General features: G+C 39.0%; 2 protein-coding genes and 1 long non-coding RNA gene across 3 annotated transcripts; all 3 read right to left on the bottom strand.

Moving 5' to 3' along the window:
* Positions 1-562: 562 nt before the first annotated feature.
* On the bottom strand, positions 563-8,048 carry LOC139780803 (uncharacterized). Its single transcript, XM_071719515.1, has 4 exons — positions 6,323-8,048; positions 5,974-6,130; positions 3,278-3,502; positions 563-2,945 (listed from the first exon to the last, which is right to left on the bottom strand). Exons 1-4 carry the CDS (start codon positions 6,326-6,328, stop codon positions 2,722-2,724), a joined length of 612 nt encoding a protein of 203 aa, XP_071575616.1. The 5' UTR covers positions 6,329-8,048; the 3' UTR covers positions 563-2,721.
* An 863-nt stretch (positions 8,049-8,911) lies between these two features.
* On the bottom strand, positions 8,912-13,642 carry LOC139780799 (uncharacterized). The gene is made up of 6 exons (XM_071719514.1): positions 13,059-13,642; positions 12,748-12,817; positions 12,564-12,660; positions 12,243-12,342; positions 11,914-11,968; positions 8,912-10,198 (listed from the first exon to the last, which is right to left on the bottom strand). Exons 1-5 carry the CDS (start codon positions 13,585-13,587, stop codon positions 11,925-11,927), a joined length of 840 nt encoding a protein of 279 aa, XP_071575615.1. The 5' UTR covers positions 13,588-13,642; the 3' UTR covers positions 8,912-10,198; positions 11,914-11,924.
* Positions 13,643-15,508: 1,866 nt separating this feature from the next.
* LOC139780800 (uncharacterized) lies at positions 15,509-18,278 on the bottom strand. Its single transcript, XR_011720338.1, has 3 exons — positions 18,049-18,278; positions 17,670-17,987; positions 15,509-15,787 (listed from the first exon to the last, which is right to left on the bottom strand). It is a non-coding gene; the product is annotated as an uncharacterized lncRNA (long non-coding RNA).
* Positions 18,279-23,614: the final 5,336 nt, after the last annotated feature.

Raw genomic sequence — 23,614 nt, 5'->3', positions numbered from 1 at the left:
AAAATTTAAATAATAATTTTATCTCCTGAAAAAAGGTATAACGTTTCACCAACAATTATTAGCTAACTAAAAATAATGGTGTGTGCGCAAAGTTACAAACTTTTGGAATTTAGGAGTTGTTAAACTTCTCTTTTTGACAGCTATCATTTATCATTTTTTACCACTTTTCGTTATGCATATTATATAAATAAATTAAAATTAAGAACTATTAAAGTGTAATTTTTGTTCGTTTTTTCACCATAATACAAACTACACTTCTCATTTTCTTTTTATTGGGAAATCGATTCGATATAATGTCCTCTTTCGTAATCACTAATTAAGAAAAACTTTGAACACAATGCTCCAAAGTAATTAGCTATGCAGTTTGCGAGATAGTCTACGGAACTTTAAGAGAAGAGATTAAAACACGCTCCGCTCCTTTTAAAATATAGTAAGGAGGAATTATTACACGATATCTTCTCGAAAAAGAGTTCATTTTTGTGCGGAAGATGTTATACGTAGCGCTTGTTAATTTCTGCAAGTCAATCTTTTTTTAAACGTTGCGTAAAAAGACAAGTATTACTTTTATTTTTGATTACATTTATTTCATAAATTACAATTTTACACATTTTTAAGTGTGTTAGCTGAATAAAAGTACATTAGGAAACAGTTCGTAAAATTGGAAATTTGTGCATGTCCCATTTAATTACGAAGAATGGAAGTACATTATTTTAAAATAAAGTAACAATATTTCTAATTAAATTTACAAGAGATTAAGACTTGCGTATCTCGTTTAATGTTTCTTTCATATTTCTGTCAACTGCACACAAGTTTCTTTACGTCGTTGTGAAATACAAAAAAAAAAATTCTTCATCGCTCAGGATGTCGTTTGGACTTTAGCGAGTGCTGGCTTGTTGGCAGATTCGCTCCCCTTTACCACGTTATTTATCGACTGCTTCCGTATGCACATCTTCAAAAACTTCCCTTTTGCATGTCTTAACATCGATTTGAGAGGAGAGCCACGCTGTGTATCGCTCATCTTCTCTCCGACGCATTCCGTTCTCGACTTCCTTACTTCCTTCAACCGTCTTATCGTTCAGCTTTATCCTGCAGATACTTGCTCCGCTAAAAGTTAACGTCTGGAAATCGTGAATTGATTTGAGACAAGCCACTGTTGAAATTTTTAGAACGCAGATATACAGCGGCTGAAGTTTACCGAACGGAAGTTTCTTCCCTTCTCCGCGCCGGTGGGAAAAAGGAAATCGAATGTCGATAGCTTTTTCTCAGAAAAATCTGATTCGGACAATAATGATTAGCTACTCAAGAATGAGTAGGCTGCCACAGCGCGGAAGGTAATCGTTGGGCCCAGGAAAGAATTATAATACCGAGTGTACATCAAATCATACGATACTAATATTTATTTTCTACGTATCTTTGTAATTACTTCATTAATAATAATAATGTAAAAATTATATACCATTATATGTATATACATTTTTATGAAATAGGACGGAAGTTTAATAGCCGTATTCATAATCCTTCCTTGTGGAATGAGGATTCCTTTGTTCCTTATTCTACATTTCATAAACCTTCCTTGACCGATCAAGGAACCTTAAGATTTAAGGAAATGTAGAATGATGAACAAGGAATCCTTATTCCTCAAGGAAGGACTATGGACACGGCTGTAGGATCCACCTTGTATTTACACAGGCAAAGATCACATGGTTATATTTTAGCAAATAAAATTTTACTAATAAGTATCATACACTTTAGAATGTTGTTTGTCATGTACATCGGCTATAATCCATTTCGTAAATTCTAAAGTTTAGACGTACGTCCTTCTTTATTTTATCCGAAATGGAACTAGCGTATATATAAATTGTCTCTATCCATTTCTTTGAAAATATTTCCCAGTAGAAATATTCCCAAAAATTTCATTTCTTTCCATGTGTTAAGTGTGAAACGGTTACGTACATATATGTACGTGGTGCATGTATGTGCAGAAACCTATTGAACATTGGAAGCTCAAAGCTTGAAGTAACTTTGGAGTAATTCAAGTATTTATTTCTGCGGTAGATTTATTTCTACATGAACAAATATTAAGATAAATACGTTTAATGATTCATGTAATTGTTCTCTAAATAACAATCTAGCTTGTTTCTCGATTGTCCTACTTCTCTTTGAAGACTTAAAAATCTGTCACATTCAATACATTTCAATACATACATCTTCAAAAATTAGTAAAGTTATTACTTCATGTAGGAATACATGCTTTAACACTTATATATTATTTGTCCCTACACTCGAATAGTTTATTGAAAATTATTTATGTCTGAAAATTAGAAGACACAGCAAAATCTATTACTCGTATCGCTCGAGATACTGGAGTATAAAAACTAATGCTTATAATTTTCTTGATTCAGATATAAATAATTTTACAATTAGATTATTCTCTAACATAAGTCTTTCATATTTACTTACTACTTTTAATACTGCCAAAGGAAAGGCACAAAATATTTTTTAAACGAAGCCCGAATATTCAAAACTTTAAGTACAACAAAATCATGGCAAAATTTCGGAACTGTATATCGATGTTTGGAAATATCTTGTATTATTCTTATAATACTTGCGTTTTTATATTTGTTATTTTTACTTTCTTTTTTTTTAGTTTTTCTCCTCTCTCTGAATGTATTTTTATTTCTTTTTGTATGCTGCAGTTAGAAACCGTATTTCTGTGTCGCTTTATGCACGCGTGTGTCCCGTTTCATCGAGATACGCATTGTCAAGGATTCTCTTAATAGCGCCCATTTCCTTGCTGTGCCTCTCTTCACGTTCCTTGTGGACACTTCGAAATCCTATCCGGGCGGATTCAGCGTACCCCTTGGAATGATCAACTTCTACTCTCGCTCCTGGAATGTGGCCTGTATAACCGACGATCGGCGGTCTTTCTGGGGAGACATGATAATCTGCAACGAAAATAATAATTACACAATAGTTCTTGGAACTTGATGCTTCGCTTCGAGCCTCAGTAAGAAGAGAGAGAACTTGAATCTTTTAATCAATTCTTATAATCAGGACATTTTTGTTACGAAAATCTATTATTAAAAGAATGCAATTTTATGTATTTTAAGTTTTGGATAAATCTTTGTTAATCTAATATATATATATATACACACACACACATATATCTTTCAACTTGGTCTTTTATTTTAGTTATTATTTTAGAAGTAAACGATTAATTAATTGTATTTGGAATAACGCAATATGCATTGTTAGATTAAATTAGAAATGCAAGTACCGTAGGTCCTTCTGTCTTTGCCATAACCGTGATCGATCTCAATGTCCACATTATCTGCCCTCGCTCGAGATAGAAGATTTCTCGGATCTGTCCGCTCAGCGTGAGCCCTCATCGCGTCCTGTTGCGCTCTCAGCTTCATTTGCGTTTTGTGCCACTCTTTGGCACCGACTTCCACGGCTTTCATGAAAGACAGGCCATACCTGTCGTTGAAGCCAGGAATATATCCTGTGACAAATCAAGACAACGTCAAATATAAATCTCTTTGTGGATGAATGCATTGTATAAAAAGCATCAAATCCTATACTAATGTAATCTTTATATATGTATATATTATAATATAGTATTTTTTAAATAATTATAATAGTATTTAGTATCTTTATATATTATAATAGTATAATCTTCGTGTATTAATATCAAAAGAGATGAGAAAAAACACATTTCTTATAAATATTTCTTAAGTTAATCCTGCAAGTTGACATGAACAATACTTTTAATTAAAATATCAAAATGTGTCTCGCCCGTGTATTACATAACTTTTTTATGCTGCATATGTTGGATTAATTTTATATCGCGTTTTATCAGATAATTGCAACTTTGTTGATCATAGGAGCGCGAAACTCATAGCAAAACAAAAATTATTCGAAACGTAGATAATTTTTAATTTTAATAAATCAAGAAAATAAAATTAAATTTATTCTTTTATAATAATTCAATAGACCGCGAATATTTTACGCAATTTATGTTATTGTTCCGTTGCAATAATTATATCTGTAATTATGTGTCTCTCTTTCTCTCTCTCTCTCTTACATAGACACAGATACATCTCGCGCTTTGAATTTCCGCCAAATTAAATGTAATTGCCTACTTTCAAGCGATTGGGAGTACAGAGTAATACACGCGTCATCGGATCAACTGAGGTGTAAAAGGATCTGGCGCGTCGATTACTTATTAACAATATACGCATTTATTAATAATATTATTAGTGCAAAATTTATATGCGTCCCAATACTGGCTTTTGATCGTACATTTTCAAGTTTCACCTCAATTAGTCTCTAATTGACTCACATCGTATCGCGTGATATCGTGAAGTTGCTAACGCCACTTCCAAAATTTTCAAGTAGGAAGCGTCGCGGGGGATTGTGGTCGCGGGTGGTTGTAGTCGCAGGACGCAGGCCGCAGGATGCGACTGCTGCGAGTGATGCAGCGTCGCGGCGTCGTGACACATTTTAACAAGGAAGTACGGCCGCGATTAGCATGATTTCGGTTAATTCGGTTAACTGCGCGTCGTGAGATCGACGTTCGTCGCATCGTGACCTCTCGAGACGCGTATTTCGCGAGATTCCGGCTGCGATCCACTTGACGCTACAAATGCTTTGGAGCGTTCTTCTTTTTTCTTCATTGAAAGAAAAGAGAAGTAAAGAAGATAAACTCTGAACTAATGCAGCCAGTTCAGCAATAGAAAACAGACCTATTGTTATCTATAGAAATAAGGGGCTGCGCACAATAAAAGGAATAGGGAACAGGGAACAGTTTAATATTAACATATGCATTGTGCACATGGCATACAAAATATTGAATAAAATTTTATCACTGTCCCTTAGCGCTATTCCTCTGTTCGTCTATTCTGTGTTAATAAATTACATATGTATGTTAATGTATTTTATATATTAACATTGAACTGTTCCTTATTCCCTGTTCCCTGTTCCCTATCATTCCCTTTCATTGTGCGCAGCTCCTAACTGTTTGCGTTATTTTACATCCTTGCACAATATAGGTAACGCGTATATTTTATCTTGAGAACCTTCAAACAAAATGTTTGTAATATAATTATTAATTAATCAACTTACTAATGAAATTAATAATTATGTTTATAATAAATTAACATTCACAAATTGCAGATGGAGGTAGAAATTTTCAACATTTTCTAACTTCAACGTTTATAATTATTTGAATTATAAGAATTAGAATTTCTTTCTGTCATACTTCATGAAAGTTAAAAAAAATACATTCTTTTAATGATTATGTAAGTTTTCTGTTAGATAATTATTTCGTAAAATGTTATTTATTTTTTGGATACTATGTTTTTAATACATGAATACATTTGTATGTTACAGATTACATTATATAATCTCCGCTGCTGCGCATCGTACCGGTGAGTGATTAGTCATGACACATTTGATCAAATGTCCGTTCCGCCCTTAGTTTTATTGTAATACAATATTATTTCCGGTTTGCCAGAAGTTTTGTCAATATTACCAATAACACATGTACGTACATCACATTAATTCTTTCCCACGTAGCAACTGGGTACTGCTACGTGTGACATGGGAGGTGCATGTACGTACACCACATTAATTATCCTCAAGGATATGTATATAAAATGTTTTAACTGTAATTTATTCTCATATATATTTTATATAAATTTTTTCTCGATACATATATGAAAGTGCAAATTTGCATTAGCGTTGTTAAGACATTTTATATACATGTCCTTGTTCTCAGGTACAGAATTACTTCATATTTATAAAATGGCGTTCCGAGACGTTAAGCAATTTCTTCTTGGATCTTTCTCACACGTAGCAACTGGGCAGCACTGCTACGTGTGACATGGGAGAGGTGCATGTACATACACCACATTATTTTCAAAATAATTGTACGAAACCTGCAATTACATAAAAAAATGCCGGTGGTCTTACCGGTATATCCTAGAATGTACGGAGGTGCCTTGTACGATGTAGCTTTGTTATTCCAATCTCTTCTGATCTCTTTATCCTGAAGAGTTGGTAACTCCGCCTCTCTACCGGAATTTGGCCTATATGGTCCAGTCTTGAGAACCTTACTTTCTAACAATTCCTGTAACAATACATAATACAAAATTGAACTTCGAAGTGCGTAATTGGATTATATCCGTAATATTTTACGATTATTATACAATCTTTTTTATTCAAGTTTCTCTATAAATAAATACGTCTTTCTTATTTCTACAGTTAAATTAATTTTTATTATAATAGAAGAGAAGAATCGAAATATTATAATAGAAATTACCTTCATTATCTCTGCTGTACTCGCTCCGAATCTCTTTCCAACGCGAAATTTGAGGGTGGGACAGTGACCCGTGTACCTAAAAGTACACACGCAATTATAATTAAAGATGATATAAAATGAATTTTGAAAGATGATAAATTTAAATAATAACACTGCTGTATCCTATCAAAATTAAAGAAATCGTGTTTTTTTTTAAATAAATAAACGACCGTGTTGATATTATGATATATTGTTTCATGGTTGCGATAGAGCGGGACAGGTCAAATATTTCCGTCAGACTTTTGCTGCCTTTCTCGTTATGACAAAAATGGATAGCAAGAAACGACTGATAGCGAGCAAGTAGGTTATTGAGAACTTCTCTAATTCTTCTCTTTTCGCGAACAGATAGTTCTCATTTGCATTTTAAACAGAAAATATAAAAAAAAACATGATCTCGATTTTAATGATAGAATCTTGGACCAATCTTGACTCTTTCCGTAGAATATTAATAATACTAGTGATTTTTTAATTATAAAAGACGGAAAAGGTTTTTCTCAAAGAAACTTTGTTTTCTTCGTCTTTAAAAAAAAAGGAGTTATTGGTTTTCAACATTGTTTCAACAATTGGAACTGGCATAAACCAATTGTCACAAGTAATGTTACGTTTGCTATTATGAATTGGTGTTGATAAAGTTATTATATAATAAGATGGCACAGATTCAGACGACTTTTTTGCTATAGTACACCAGTGTACGGAATATCGCATTTATCATATATCTGCTGAAGGCAGTGTTCAGTTCGCACTTCTTTCTTATTGTATCTTCAAAAAGATCGACTTAAATTCAAAGAGTCCTGACGGCAACATCTCAAGCGATCTGCTAGATAGCGACCTCGCTTCCCTGACACTGATCTTGCGATGTGGACACGGTAAGATGGTTCAACGACCCAGATACGATTTATGCAGATCTTAATAGCGATGCCGCGACTCGTGACAACCACGTAGGAGTGACTTCGGCTGGTTATTCCACCGTGACCGCCACAAAGTGAAGGCTCGATTTACTGGGTCACCGGTAGTCCGCTTTTACGGTTCTGCGATTACTTTATTTAGGGATCGGCCGTGATCGTATTATTCTCTCAGACGCATTTAAAACATCCTAGAGGAGGCAGTGTGGTATCTAGACTCGTAACCGTGAGGACTCGGGTTCGAGTCCGGCTGACCACAGTTGAAATTTCGTCTATACTTCGAAATTTCGCTATACTTTAGCAAATAAAATTTTACTAATAAGTATCATGCACTTTAGAATGTTGTTTGTCATGTACATCGGCTATATAATCCATTTTCTTAAATTCTAAAGTTCAGACGTATGTCCTTCTTTATTTTATTCGAAATAGAACTAGCGTATATATTAATTGTCTCTGTCCATTTCTTTGAAAATATTTTCTGTAAAAATATTCCCAAAAATTTTATTCTTTCCATGTGTTAAATGTAAAACGGTCGTGTAGATATATACGTAGTGCATGTATGTGCAGAAACCTATTGAACATTGAAAGCTCTAAACTTGAAGTAAATTTGGAGTAACTCATGTATTTGTAGATTTATTTCTGCGGTAGATTTATTTCTACATGGACAAATATTAAGATAAATACATTTAATGATTCATGTAATTGTTCTCTAAATAACAATCTAGCTTATTGCTCGATTGTCATACTTCTCTTTGAAGACTAGTTAAGGAGAGCTTCTTGGTTTAAAAATCTGTCATATTCAATACATTTCAATACATCTTTAAAAATTAGTAAAATTATTATTTCATGTAGGAATACATGCTTTAACACTTATATATTATTTGTCCCTACACTCGAATAGTTTATTGAAAATTATTATTTATGTCTGAAAATTAGAAGACACAGCAAAATCTTACTCGTATCGCTCGAGATACTGAAGTATAAAAAGTATAAATGTTTATAATTTTCTTGATTCAGACATAAATAATTATACAATTAGATTATTCTCTGACATAAGTCTTTCATATTTACTTACTACTTTTAATACTTCCAAAGAAAAGGCACAACATATTTGTTAAACAATGCCCGAATATTCAAAACTTTATAAGTACAACAAAATCTAGCAAAATTTCAGAATTGTACATCGATGTTTGGAAATATCTTGTATTATTCTTATAATACTTGCTTTTTTATATTTGCTATTTTTACTTGTTTGTTTTTTTCTTTTCTATCCAACACAGTTGGAAAATTTGTGTTAAATATAACACAAATCACATGTCCAAAACGGTCCACTCAAATTTTTGTGTTAATTTAACATAATATGGATGTGTTAAATGGTAACATTGATACTATGTTAATATTTCAACAGAAAAAAAAATGTAATTTTGATCGTAATTTGAAGTTAATTGTGTGTACAAATAACATAATTTTTATGTTGAAATTAACATATAAGAAATGTTCTTTTTACATTTTACAAATGTAACAACTTGGACTTTTGATTAGTATAATGTGTAAAAGTTACACTGTTTATTTGTTAAAAGTTTATTTTTTAACAAAAGATTTATGTTAACGTAACATTTTATTTTTGTTAAATGTAAATATAAGAAAATGTTATTTTTACATTCTAGAAATGTTAATTTTTTTATTAATATACATATAAAGTGTTGGGTTTATAAATTATTATACATATTAAATAATTGAAATACTTTTATTTCAATACTTTACACGATGGCAACACGAGTTTTTTTGAAATTCCTTGCACGACGATGTTGAGATCGTTCAGAAGCTTCAAGTGATCATTTTTTTCGCTTTGAAATGCCTTGTTCACAACTTGTATCTCAGATAAAATCGGCTTCAAAAACAACAAGTACAACAAGTTTGTTTCGTCGCAATACATATTGTACAGAATTTCCGCAGTATAGCATTTCTCTGAAAGTCTCGTCATATTAAAATGAGTTTTTAACTCGAGCCACTGATGCAACGTTCTATCTACAGCCGCTTCTATAGATAGCCATCTCGTGTCAGAAACCTGTAATATTTGCAAAGGGCGTTCACCACAGTTCATCGCCTCATAAAGCTGAGTGTATTTTATTTGACGCATAGAGGATTTTGAAAACCAATTATAGGTCTCGTGAATTAAAAACTCGAGATTTCGCGGAAGAGTATCAGCCATGGCATGTGACACGGCGAGCTGCAACGAATGGCAGAGACACCTGATCAAAATCAGCGACGGAACTTCGGCTTTCAGTTTTGCATAAACACCGTTATTTATTCCGACCATAACTGAAGCCTTGTCAGTTCCAATAGCTAACAAGTTTTGTAAATCCAATTTTATCTCCTCGAGAGTTCTTTTTAGAGCGTTGACGGTACCCTCGGCATTACATGTTTCCAGCTTGGTCAGTGCTAGAAAACTCGAGATCGTTTTTCCCTGTTTGTCGCTGTAGTATATTATGACAATACCCAACAGTTTATTCACGGATACGTCGTTCGACTCATCTAATAGTAGACTGTATTTTCCGTTCCCAATATCGCTGAGCAACTCGTTGTTGAAGTAAGGGCCAAGTACATTTTTTATTATTTCACTACATTTTGTTCTATGCATCTTCATCCTTTTTGCTGCCTCACTCTCCTTGAAATGATGCATGCACATTTCACCTAAATGATCGCACGAAGCGATTGCGCTATGCGTGCAGAGAAAAAGTGCTATTGACCCTTCGGCAGCTGACGAGCTCGGCGATTGTTCGCGAAAAGACAATTTTTGTTGCCGTTGTAAAGAGAATGGCTCTGCAGCCGTGATGTGTTTTTTTGATGTGCTGTGATTGATTAGATCCACGTATCTTGCCGCTAAGTCGTTTTTGCAGAACTTGCAGTGAGCCTTCATATCGTTGCCCGCTACCTGTTTTTTCATTAAATTTTATGTTATAAAATATAAAACCTTGATATAATATGTAATAATATTTTTTCTATAGCAGACTTTATCGAATTGTCTAGACTATATATATGTATATATATATATAAAGACCATAGATGCTTTCCATTTATAATAATACAAATTGACACAAATGTCGTTCTATACCAAGTGAAAACAACTTAGTCAAAATGATGTCAAAGTGACATCAAATTGATGAGGTACAACAATTTTACAGATGAGTTAACATTATAAATATAAATTTAAAAAAAAACAATAATATGGAACTACGAGCCATCACTTGATTACTTAATATATTAACCAAAGGATTGTGCACGTCATATTATAATAATGTACCACGAGTCGCAATAAAGCCTTCCCTGGTAAAAATTACCGTTAGAAACGGATAGAACGTGCATTCTATCCGTTTCTGACTGTTTTACTATGCGTTTCTTTCCCTGCAATTACGGATAGAAGCAGATGAAAAGTGTTGCAGATTCTATAAGACTGTGTACGCAAATACGGTGAGGAAGGCTAACTGCATCTAACTGATTCCTAACGGAACGGAACTTCTATCTGAACCTATGCGCAGACGAATTATGAATCCTATCCGTTTTTATACGTAGCCAATTTTGAATGTCTATCCGCATCAGATTGCAAAACCAGGCAGGATATCTATCTGCATTTGCATGCAATTATGATTTGCCCGCTCTATCCGTTTCTAACTGCAAATGCATTTTATTCATTTCTTATTACTGCAAATACATGTACATTGTGGGAGGTTTGTAGTTATCAGGTAGATTCTACCTTTAAACGCCAGGAGAAGGGATTCCTTTAGTTACGACACTGTAATTTTTCTGGTTATCGCCTGACAGAACGCCTGCTTATATATTATGGCTGGTTGTATTTTAAATGTGAGAAACGCTTTCCATCATGCGCCGCCTAGCGGCGTCGTCGCGAAGATGCAGATGGATGCGGTATCCGCAATTACGGATAGATACCGTCAGCATCTGATGCGTACAGACTGCGGATAGAAACATACAGGATTCGTATCCGTAGTTGCAGACAAATTCCTATAGGTCGACATTGCGTATAGATGCAGATGGATGCGGTATCCGCAATCACGGATATATACCGTCAGCATCTGATGCGTACAGAATGCGGACAGAAACATACAGGATTCGTATCCGTAGTTGCAGACAAATTCCTGTAGGTCGACATTGCGTACAGATGCAGATGGATGCGGTATCCGCAATTACGGATAGATACCGTCAGCATCTGATGCGTACAGAATGCGGACAGAAACAGACAGGATTCGTATTCGTAGCTGCAGACAAATTCTTGTAGTCGACATTGCGTACAGATGCAGATGGATGCGGTATCCGCAATTACGGATAGATACCGTCAGCATCTGATGCGTACAGAATGCGGACAGAAACAGACAAGTTTTTCTATTGCAAAAGCTTATAGATGCTGTATGCCGATAGATTTCCATTAGATACAGTTATACGTCGTTACATTTTCTGTCTGTATTTGCAGATACAATAGTGCTGCTTACAGAAACGGATAGAGCTAGACAAGCTTGCAGTTACAGCGGATAGGATTCCGTTACATACCATCAGAAATTCTATCTGTTTCTAACTGTTTCTAACGGTAATTTTTACCAGGGTTAAGAATCAGATTCAAATAACGAAACATTTTACCTTTTATTCTGTCAATAAGTGCCTGATGTCTCAGGAAACTCCAGATCCCAAAAACCTTTAAAAAGATTATATTTATTATACTAGCACCACAGACGCGCGCTTCGCGCGCGCTATTTAGCTTTAACATTATGCTATTACTATTACACTATTAATTTCTTGATACACACAACTGTCAAAATATACGATGACAGCTGCAAATGAAGTAAGCGCAGCGAGAAAACCAATCAGCATCGCGGAAAAGCGGCAACAATAAATTCGACTATCGACTTAACATGCCTTTTTTTAGAAAGGATATGACATAAAAGTGATAATAAAATAAAATATTATACCTTCTGGTGTATTTGGTCGCTCATATTTGTGTCGATGTCGTGAGGATTGATTCCTCCGTTTTTCTAATTCTTCCTTTGACAGTGACAAACTCTTGTAATACTAAAAATAAAATAATATCATGAATAAAATAATAAAATAAAATAATATCATTACTTTTTAATGAAATATATATATATATATATATATATATATATATATACACTTCTCACAAAAATTAAAGAAACACTAAATTTATCTTTAAAAATAGACAAAATTTAATATACCTATATCGATTTTTGTACATATTTTATGTAACTATATTGTTAATATTGCATATTTACTTCTCTGCATTCCCAGCAATCCCAGCCTTTTAACTTTGCTCTGTCAGCTTTACGGCGCATGTTAAGCTGCTGTGAAGTGTCCTTTCTTTTTGACCATCTGTATTTGTAAATAATGTTTCATTAGATATATAAAAGCAACTTACATTACCATAATTATTAAGTGATATTTACACATTAAACTTACATCTTTTTTTCAGGTGGCTTGTTTTCTGTGTCATCCAAATTGAAATTATCCATTTCATTTGCAGTTTGTTCTGCAGGCAGATAAAAAGTTTCATGCATTTTTATTGGTGAAAGATATAACTTGTGATATAATTTGTCTTGTTAACTTTATCTTTAAGGACCGGTTGTTCCAACCAGTTGGTAAACTAACTAATAGTTAAATCATATATATGTCTTTGTTTATCCTTTACATTAGACAAAGATAGACATATGATTTAACTATAATTAGTTAGCTTACCAACAGGTTGGAACAACCGGCCCTCAATGTATTACCATTTTCCATTTGCGTAGAAGTTCTATGTTTAGGCGAAGAACATGATCCAAAATCTATATGCTTTATAGGAATTTTCCTCTTCAGTTTTAAAAACTGTTTGACTTTTGACGCAACACTTTTTTGCGTAGGACTGGCTTCTATCACTTCATCTTCATCGGAAGCTTTACTAGTCTTGTTCATTAATGTTGTAGCACTATTTTCAATAACATTTACATCTTGAATAAAATCCTGTTCTACACTATGCAATATATTAGCTGCCTTATGTTTGTCTATACTTGAAGACATCTTTTCATTATTCTTGACTGAATAAGATGCAAGTCGAGATTGTTTCATCATCAGTCTCTTCTTTAGATGTGGTGTAATTTGTGTAGAGATCATCGATGGACTTTTATTTGGCTGTTTATTTTCGTCGGTATTTTTGTGTACAACTGATGAATCAGTTTCCATATCGGAATTAAAATTAATAGGACTTTTCAAGTGTGACACTGCTTCATCCTTTGTTTTTATACAAGGTGTATAAACTGTCATGAAAAATGGCTACAAAATCACATTGCACTATCTTTCTTGGCATTCAATAAGTAATTCAAAGACAAAACGACGCTTGTGTCAACTTGTGTTAGTAAATGGAAAGCACCCCATATACATACCTGAACAATCCATTCTTTCAATTGTATGTCCGTTAGCCAAACTTTTCTGAATTTTTGAGCATACCACTTATTTTTTGGGTCTTTGCTCATCTTAAAGAAAGGAAGTAATACTGGAATCAAATCACGGTTTCATAAACACACTTGACGCAGAATCGAAAGGGAGCGTTCCAGTTGCGTACAGTTCAATTCGACAATCTGAAAGCTGTTTACAAGAAATAAAGATTATAGTTACTGTCACAGGTGAGTCAACACGCTGGGTTTTGATAGCTTAATAATAGTATTGTGTTAATTTTATATATTTTTTTCAAACTTAATAAACTGTGCGTCAGTTTTTCGGTCTTTAAAACACAGCTCTTTGTTGGACCGGTAAATCCACATACTTAAATCGATAATTGAATTTTAATGTTAGTGAGCTTCCTTATTAAATCATTATAAATAATTTATTGCGAAAAATATCATCCTAGCCAGGGTTCGAACTACCTTGCTTTCCTCGATCAGGATTTCACGCGCTTTTGCACACAAGTTGACCTGCGCACTACGTACCTTGACCTCAGCCTCATTGATAATTTCACACTTCTTTAGCTGCTCGATTTGCCAATCCAAGTCGCTAGATTCAACCACCATATGGTGCAAAGCTAAATATCGAGGTTCCCCGCCGGAGAGCGCAGCCGTTGTTAACGGCTCCTCACGTGCCCATATGAGACCTCGCTGTCTCGACTGGTGCTTTAGGACCCGTAGAAGAGCAGTAAAATGTAGAGTAGCTCTGGGTAAATCCAAGGTACAAACAGTAATGGAACGAAGCACAAGTACATAAACAGAGAAATTACACGCTGCACATAGTACTTACGGATTGTCCTCGTCGTCGTCGTTCGTAGGCCTCGGGTTTCACCGCCGTGATCGACACAATGAACGAGCGAATCGTCGCCGAGTTTCTATTAATAATGAAACAATACGACCGGGGACCCTTGTACTGGCGGAATTATTTCCTGCACTCGCTTCAAATCGAGCCCCAAGTCGCTCGCGGTCGGCGGTACACACCAAATTAACATAAACACGTAAAGTGAAATGGGCTGCACGTGCACATGGATGACGGAATACGCAACTGAACGCGGTAACGCTTGCCGCGCGGCGGAAGTTGGCGAACTTTGATTGGCTACCGCGTCGCTTCTTGCCGCGCGCAAGCGCAGATGCGACGCCACCAAGTTATCTTAAAATTATAAAATTTATCTCTAAAATATCAAATTACATTATATACCAAAATTCCCGCAAAAAACACCAAATTATCTTAAAATCACCAAAATTCCCGCTAAAAACACCAAATTATCTTAAAATCACCAAATTTCCCACTAAAAACACCAAATTATTTAAAATCACCAAATTTCCTACTAAAATTATCTTGAAATAACTAAATTTCCCGCTAACCACTAAACCGATAATTCCTACCACCAAAAAGCTTTTAAAACTACCAAATCTAGTGGTAAAACCACCAAGTTGGCAACACTGCTCCGAGCTCAGACTTGCGATTAGCGGGGTCGGGGGGGGGGCGGAAACGCAGGGGGAATGCCGTAAGAGGTGGGCGAGAGGTCCGAGGGAAAGGGTAAAAGGTCATCGGAGGGGGTACACGCGGGGGGGAAAGTCCCTAGGCAAGGTATTAGTATTTATAAGACGTAAATTCCCTAGGCAAGTAATTAGGGATTCAGCACCAGTGTTGGCCCGGGAGTCGGGGTGGGGGAGATTGTCGAACTCGGGCGTTCCGTAGGAGGGGGCGCGCGCCGGGAGCGGCGGGCGGTGGGAAGGGGGGCGAGGCGCGGTCCGGCGTTATCGACCGTGGTTCCGCGTTATCAACCGCGCGGGCGGTGCAGCCGTCAGCTGCGTTCGGAGTAGCCCCGACGGAGCAGCGACAACAGCCAATCATCACGGACAACGTGATGCTTACCAAGCCATTAATACTTGCCGGAAAGGCGTCCAGGAAGCAAGCCGAGGCGGTGAGAAGAGGCCTCGCAAAGATCCAGCAAAAGGGCAGGGAGTCCACCGAGCGGGCAGCGGTCGACGGCGCGCGAGAAGTGAAGCGTCAGGCACCCCTGTAAAATAAAAATAGAAAGAAATTAATAACGAGACAGAGTGATGACAACGCGTCGAAACTTTATTTCGTGGCACCAATTTTCTTTTGCAAATTTCTTAATGTTTAGTTCGTAATTCTTAATAACCTCCGAATAATTATGTATGATTTTATATTTCGCGAGGTATAAACATAAAAAAGGTTTATTTAGCATTAACACTTTAGGTTCAGCGTTAGAAATAGTTTCCATTGTCAAAATTGACAGCGCGAGTGACGCGAAAACACAACACGTCAGACATAAGATATTTGTTAATTTTTATTTTCTTTTCTTTCCCCTTTTCTTCGCGCGTGCGGTACGCTTACGAGTAAGGGTAGCAAGTGCAGTACCATTAACACGATTTATTTGATAAAACAAAGATTCAGATAATATGACGTGTATTATGTGAAAAGCGTCAATCAGTAAACACTAAATGCATTTATGTTGTCAATTCCGCGGCAAAACCGACTTATTCGGTCAACAAAGGTTTTTCCTCGAGCGGCGAACTCGGTCATGTCAACCGTCCTTTGGGTTACAAACCAGTAAGGCTTAAAGACCGGCCCACACGGGAAAGCGGCGCTAGAAGGAGAGGCGCGAGCGCAAAGCGCAAGGTAGAAGCGCCTTAAGGAGATTTGTGCGCGCGAATTAAAGGCCGATTCACGATGGCAGGATTAAATATTAGAGAGAAACGATTAATTTGCTTTTCCCATTCCCCGATGGCGAGTGGGACACGCGGTTGAATAGCAGGAGAGACGACGGAATAAACCCTACGTGGCGCGCAAAGTTGTAGATTCGGCGGTGCCCGACTTAGGATAAAAAGATATAGGGTGTTTCGAAAGTAGTAAACTCGATTGATCATCCGGATCGCGAAAACGCAAACGGCCGATACAGGCGGACCAAGTCACATTCCACAGCATAGAGGGCGACAAAAAAGGGGGACGTCCAGCATAATGGCGCGACTAGTTCAATGATTTGAACCCGAGATGTATCGATCGAGTTTTCGACAAGACGACACGCGCGCGAGTCCCGAGAGAACAACGACACAAACTCCAGGGCAATTGAATCGCTGGAACGCGAAATCGCGAACCCAAACCCCGCCGCGGGAAGCGACAATGGACAAGGGTTCAGGGAGACTCGAAAGGTACAGCGGTACCATCCGCGATGCTATCCGATCACCAGGTCGCGAGATATCGAACCGGGCAAATTTCGCGAGATGTCACGATTAGAGTGGCTCAATGGGTCAGGAAAATGACGATATAGAAGGCCCGTCGACGTACAATCAGCGGAACGACAAAACGCGAACCGGAAGTCGCAAACGGACCTAGACGACCCAGGTGTGCGGATGGCGTCACCAAAACATCACCACGGGTGATAACGAAACGCTTCGGCAATGTAAACGCGAAGTTCCGTTTCCACGATAAAATAATGTTCAAAACGACAAAAAATTTAACCATCATAATTAAAGAGGAAACGAAACTTCGGGTAAAAGCGAATAGAACATAAGAGAAAGCGGCAAGACAAGAACAGGTGAGAGAGCGTACGTGCTTCTATGCGAATTCGCAAACGGCGAAAACACCGAAAAACTGAGGAATTTATCCATTGAATGTATTGTCTGCGAGCGAGTATATGTGAACAATTATCACGGAACGCGGAAGCGAAAACGAAGGCATATGTCAGAACTGACGAGCGAACAAAAGGGCCCACCATACAGCGGGCTCGTGAATTAGGCGTGCCAGGGCAAAAGTGGGGAAGAAGCTCGAGGATAAAAGGGCAGCAAGGCGGAAGAAACGAGGAGTCCGCTTCGCGCTATCAGAAGGTACGGGAAAGTCTTTGTACGCGTATCTACACACAAACGAATTGTACTTACGCGAGCGGCGATAACTCCAAGTACGGGCGGAGCCGATCGTAGAACCTGTAAAGCAAAGGAGTAGAATAAATTATCTGTTACATACAAACAACCTGAATCAAAATTATTCGAACGATTCCGCGCACACAACCCACACGAGCGAAAGACTTACCTGTTCCCGTAGTACCTACCTGTCGGTGTCACCCAACTGCGACGAGAGGTCCAGAGGAGGTCCAGCGGAGGTCCAGAGGGGCGACGTCCAGCGGTGCACAGCTGCCGTCCCGGAGAAGGTCAACCAAAGCAAGGTCCAGCGATGATCCAGAGTCCCAGCGGGCGCGCCTGAAACAGTAAAGGAGGGGAATTGGCGGAGTCCATCGAAGGGTCAGTGAAATTTAATTACCTCTTTCTCGATTTCTTGAATAAAATCGAGTGGCGACCGATGATAAAAGGATCAGATACAGAGTGTGTCGGTAACAACCCTCCGTCCGGTCACAGTATAGGTAGCATAGCCGTCAGTATTTATCGCGGAGCATTTGTAGCTGCGACGACCCGAAAAGAAACTGCGATCTTCGCGAATCCGATACGTAAAATCGAGGAACCTCAAATGGCGACCGTGACATAGGAGTAAAGGCCGAATCGTAGTAGCAGATGTAAAGCGATTATACCGAGAGAAAGTTCGCAAATCTGAAAGCAAAACGCAGCGTCCGTTAGAAAAAAAACATAGATTGTACGCGCCTCCGGAACATACAACAACGTGCAGTTACAGGGCGCGAAATCGTAAGCTTAAAAATAAATTTAGGTATTGCGATTTAAATAATCGGGCCAAACACTGTACGACGTTCCACGCGAATCTATAAAACGAAAAGGGCAAAGCGCGAAAATTTCAAGAAAAGTAAAATTATAAGAAACAATAATATCGCGAGGCGCGCAAGACAATATACAACGTACGCCAAAGGAACGTTAAATCGTGACACAAATTGTAGAAACACGCGGTTTACAAGAAACACGTTAAAAGGGTAGTACGGACGTAGCGAGCAGCGAGAAAAAGTTCAAATAGCATAGCTAGAGTAGGGAAGACCAATAACGATAGGTCCGAAAAAGAAAAATAGCGATAGGAGATCGAAGGTGCGTGGAGAGGAAATGCCGAAAGTGCAACACTCTCCATTGCGAACGCAAACTAGATCGAAAGGACCAGCACTGTCGGAACAAGAGTTACGCGAAAGAATTGCAAACGACAATCTACAGGAACGCGATAATAACGAAACCAACGACGGTATGGCAAACCAGCAGCAAAATATTAACGTTGACGAACAGGGTCAAACAACCAAAACGTTAACGACGAACGATCCGTTGCGCGAACAGGAAAATGACGCGAGCATTAAACTTAAGTACCGAACGCAATAGAAGAAACACAATCGAAAATGAAATCGTACAACAAAATCAACTTCTAGCGCGACAAGTACAAATATTGACAGAACAACTCGAACAAATGAACGCGAGATCCCGCACGAGCCAAAGGTTCGTCGATAACAACCGGAGCGAAGCGGCGAACGAAGAGGTAACCGGGCACAAATTTGACTCTCGGGTATTCAATGACGAGCAGAATCGGCGGGACACAGCGCTACAAATGATTCCGATCCAAGCGCGTCTGCCACGCGGTGGGTGGATCAAAAACCCATTTGACGAATTAGTTTACCGCGGAAAAACGGATAAGCAAAATCCTATAAGATTTTTAGAGAGATTCGATAGACTAGCACGATACGAAGGGGTACCGAAGGACGAGCAGCTGCACTATTTCGGAAGATGCATGAGAGGTGCAGCGTGCCAATGGTACGAATTACAAGATGCAGACGACATTTATGAAATCAAACAACTGTTTACCCAACAATTTTGGGGCTGCCAAGCACAAATGCGATTCCGGCAGCAAATATATTTCGGAAAATACAAGCCAAACGTAGACGGTACGATGACCGAATATGCATTAAATGTAGCCAGACAGGCTAAAACATTACTACCACCGATGAGCGACGAAGAGATCGTGCAGACAATACGCGAGCATTTTGACACCGACATCGCGCACGAACTAAGACCATCGGTAGTTAGAAGCGTCAACGAAATGATTTCGATGTTGGACACACTCGAAAATGAACGTGAAACACGAAGATTACGCGGTGAAGCGCGGCGCGCGAACGAAAGACCCGCAAATACGAATCAACGACAACGCGATAACGCGAATGACGGTAAAAAGACAACGACACAAAGCCGTAACGACAACGAACAGCGACGGGCGTACGGACGTTACAATAATTCCAACAGGCGCGACACGGCGAACCGGAATAACGGAACATCGTCGAACAACAAATCGCCAGCCTGGCAAAAGACCGAATCACCAGGGGCAAAACGCAGAGATGGTGGCGTAGATATTGTCGAATTACCAGACAGCGATGATAGTGCGGCAAAGCCAAAAATCACGCGGTATACGCGTGAACGCGAGGAACGCGACGACAGAGCGAAAGGATACGCGAAAAAGGCGTATGACGAAAAGTACGACGGAAAAGCGAGAGACCGCGGACGAAAGTTAGCGGCAATCACAGCAACGAATCATGAAAACGAATACGCAAGCGACGACGCATCGGCGAACGAAGAATCGACGGAGGACGAGCCGAACGATAGGAACTGTTGCGCGATAACGCGCGAGGAACGCGAGGGCGACGACACAAAAGCGGCAACCAACGACGAAGAAAACCCCATCAACATTATACGAACAAAAAAAATTATCGATGACCTAGACCAGGATATCGAGGACGCGCAAAAGAAGAAAGTAACACAGCCGGATGTACCGATGATTCGAATGAAATTCGGTAGCTGTACGACTAAAGCATTAATCGATACCGGAGCGCAGATAACCGCCATGACAAAAGCTTTTTATGAACAACTGCGCGACGCGAACGAACAAATGGAAATATTGCCGATAAAAAAATTCACCCTGAAAGGAGCGTTCTCCGAACGAGGATCAGTGATATCGAACAAAGCCAAAATTAACTTTGAATATCGCAACGAAGAATACACACACGAATTCTTCATTGTAGAAAACTTGGCTTACGAAATCGTATTAGGCATTGACTTCCTAGTCAAATACAAACTGATACTGGCATGCGACGACTCGATAGACGTGAAATTCCGTAAAACAATAACCCCGGCGGTACGAGTAAATGCGATGAGGCGTGACGAAGCAGAAGAAGGACTACAAAAAATTCTCGACAAGCACGCCGAATTGTTCAATGGCGAAATAGGAAAAGTAAACCACTACCAGCACAAAATAGAAATGAAAATAACTCGACCATATAAACGGAAAACATACCCAGTACCAGAGATACACATGAATCGAGTCAGAAAATACATTAAAGATCTGGAACGCAAAGGCATAATTAAAAAACAAGCAACGCAATACGTAAACCCACTTGTTGTGGTAATCAAAAAGAACGGTGACATAAGATTATGCCTCGACGCGCGCGAGACAAATCGACACATGTCGAATGACCACGCGCAACCACCAACCATTGAAGAAGTCTTCAGACGAATTGGAAAGAAGAAATACTTTACAACTCTGGACGTAAGTAATGCCTTTTGGCAAATACCCCTAGAGGAGGAATCCCAACAGTACACTGGATTCTTCTTCGACGGGCAAACCTACGTGTTCCAACGAATGCCATTCGGATTGAAAACCGCCGGAGCATCATTCACGCGTGCAATGAACGGCGCGCTAGGAGATCAGGAGTTCCTATTAGTCTATTTAGACGACGTACTCATAGCGTCGGATACATTGGAGGAACACCTCTTCCACATTAACTGGGTACTCAAGCAACTAGAAAAATATGGATTCAAACTAAACCGAGAAAAATGCGAATTTTTAAGAGAAGAAATTAAATTTTTGGGACACACATTCAACGAGATTAAGGCTGAAATAAACCAAGAAACACGAACAGCAATCGCAAACTTCGAACGTCCCATCAACAAGAAACAAATTCAATCATTTCTCGGGCTAATCAACTGGGACCGGAGATTCATTAAGAACATGGCAAGGATGACAAAACCACTGGAAGAACTACTGAAAAAAGGACAGAAATTCCAATGGACCGGAGAACGACAGACCGCGTTCACTGAAATAAAGCAAGCATTCCGCGACGCACCTGACCTTTACCTATTCCAGCCAGACGCGAGATACGGAATATTCGTAGACGCGGCTAGATCGGGATTAGGAGCGCGACTATACCAGTACCAACCGAACAACGAAGAAATCAGACAAACGATAGGTTATGCGAGTCGTAGCTTGAAAGGCGCGGAAAACAACTACACAATAACAGAACTAGAATGTTTAGCGATAGTGTGGGCATTGAGAAAATGGCACACATTACTATTAGGACGTCACGTAAAAATTCACACCGATCATCAGGCACTAAAATTCCTGAGCACATGCGTGCAAAACAACGCTCGCATAGCGCGATGGTTTGCTTTCTTACAAGAATTTGATCTAGAAATCATTCATGTACCGGGCAAAGAAAACTCGATTGCCGACGCATTGTCGAGACGCGCAATGGCAAACCATGGCGACATGACAAGCGACATAAAGCGAATTGCCGTAATCAGAGACGTAACGCAGGGCACAAATACCATATGGTGGATCGAAATAATTAGGGCAGCGCAAGCTAACGAAGAATCGCTGAGAGAACGAGCACAGACGGAACCCGATAATGTCTACGAACGTGAAGGCATTATACGCGTGAAATGTCCGGGAGGCGATCGAATAGCCCTACCCCAAAGAATCGCGTGGAAAATTACACGCGAGGCCCATAAATTATTAATTCACTTTGGAACCGACAAAGTGCACGATTTTCTCAAGCGGTATTTCGAAGGGGCAAATTTCGCACGAATAGCGCGAGATGTAGTGGCGTCGTGCGAGGTTTGCCAAGCTACAAAGTTCTACACGCGAGCGACAGTAGGCAGCGAATATTACCAATTACCGGAAGCACCGGGTGATACATTGTCAATGGACATTTTTGGTCCACTACCAGTTACGAACCAAGGCCACAGATACGTTTTAGTCATAATGGACCAATTTTCAAAATACATAAAACTGTATCCGATGCGCGACCAACGTCTCGACACTATTATCGAGATGCTGGAAAATAAGTTTTTCACGGAAATAGGAATACCCGAAACTATACTGACCGACAACGGCAGTCAATTTCTCACCGAACGATGGCGTAAATACGCGAGCGACAAAGGATTCATCGCGCGGAGAACCTCACCGTACAATCCCCAATCCAATCCTGTGGAGAGGGTGATGCGCGAAATAGGGCGAATTATTAGGACATACGCGAGCCACAGGCAACACGCGTGGAGCCGGATACTCGAGCGGGCGGAGATGGTTGTTAATCATACGACACACTCATCACACGGATACACACCGTGCGAATTGAATGACGGGGAAGAAACAGGGCATTTGGCGACAATAGATCCCGCGCTACTTCCTCTCGTGGACGAGGAACATGTGCAAGAATGGGAAGAAAAGGTACGAGAGGCGCGGGAACGCCTGGCCAAAGCAGCGAGGAAGAGAAAAATCCAGGCCGACAAGCATGGTACGGCGGAATATCGCGCCGGTCAGCAGGTCTGGATTAAACTGCATAGACGCTCGGACGCGAGTCGCAAATTGACGCGGAAAATACACCTAGTATTCGAGGGACCGTACCGAATACAACAGATAATACGCCCAAACGTATATCTCATACAGGATTTGGACGGCCAGACGATAGGCATATTTAACGCGCGACAACTAAAACCGAACAGAATTCCCAGACTGAAAGGAGAGGAGGACCAAGAGGACGAAGACGACGATGATGTAATCAACGAAACCGACGCGGAAGAAGACGCCGACGCCGATGTTGAAAGTAGCGAAGAAGATGAAG

The sequence above is a fragment of the Temnothorax nylanderi genome, unplaced genomic scaffold, assembly GCF_030848795.1.
Source record: "Temnothorax nylanderi isolate EJ_2023f unplaced genomic scaffold, tnyl_v1.0 TNYL_tig0298_pilon, whole genome shotgun sequence".
Lineage (NCBI taxonomy): Eukaryota > Metazoa > Arthropoda > Insecta > Hymenoptera > Formicidae > Temnothorax > Temnothorax nylanderi.
Note: the sequence above shows the minus strand (reverse complement) of the source record. Positions and strands in the feature narration are given on the sequence as shown.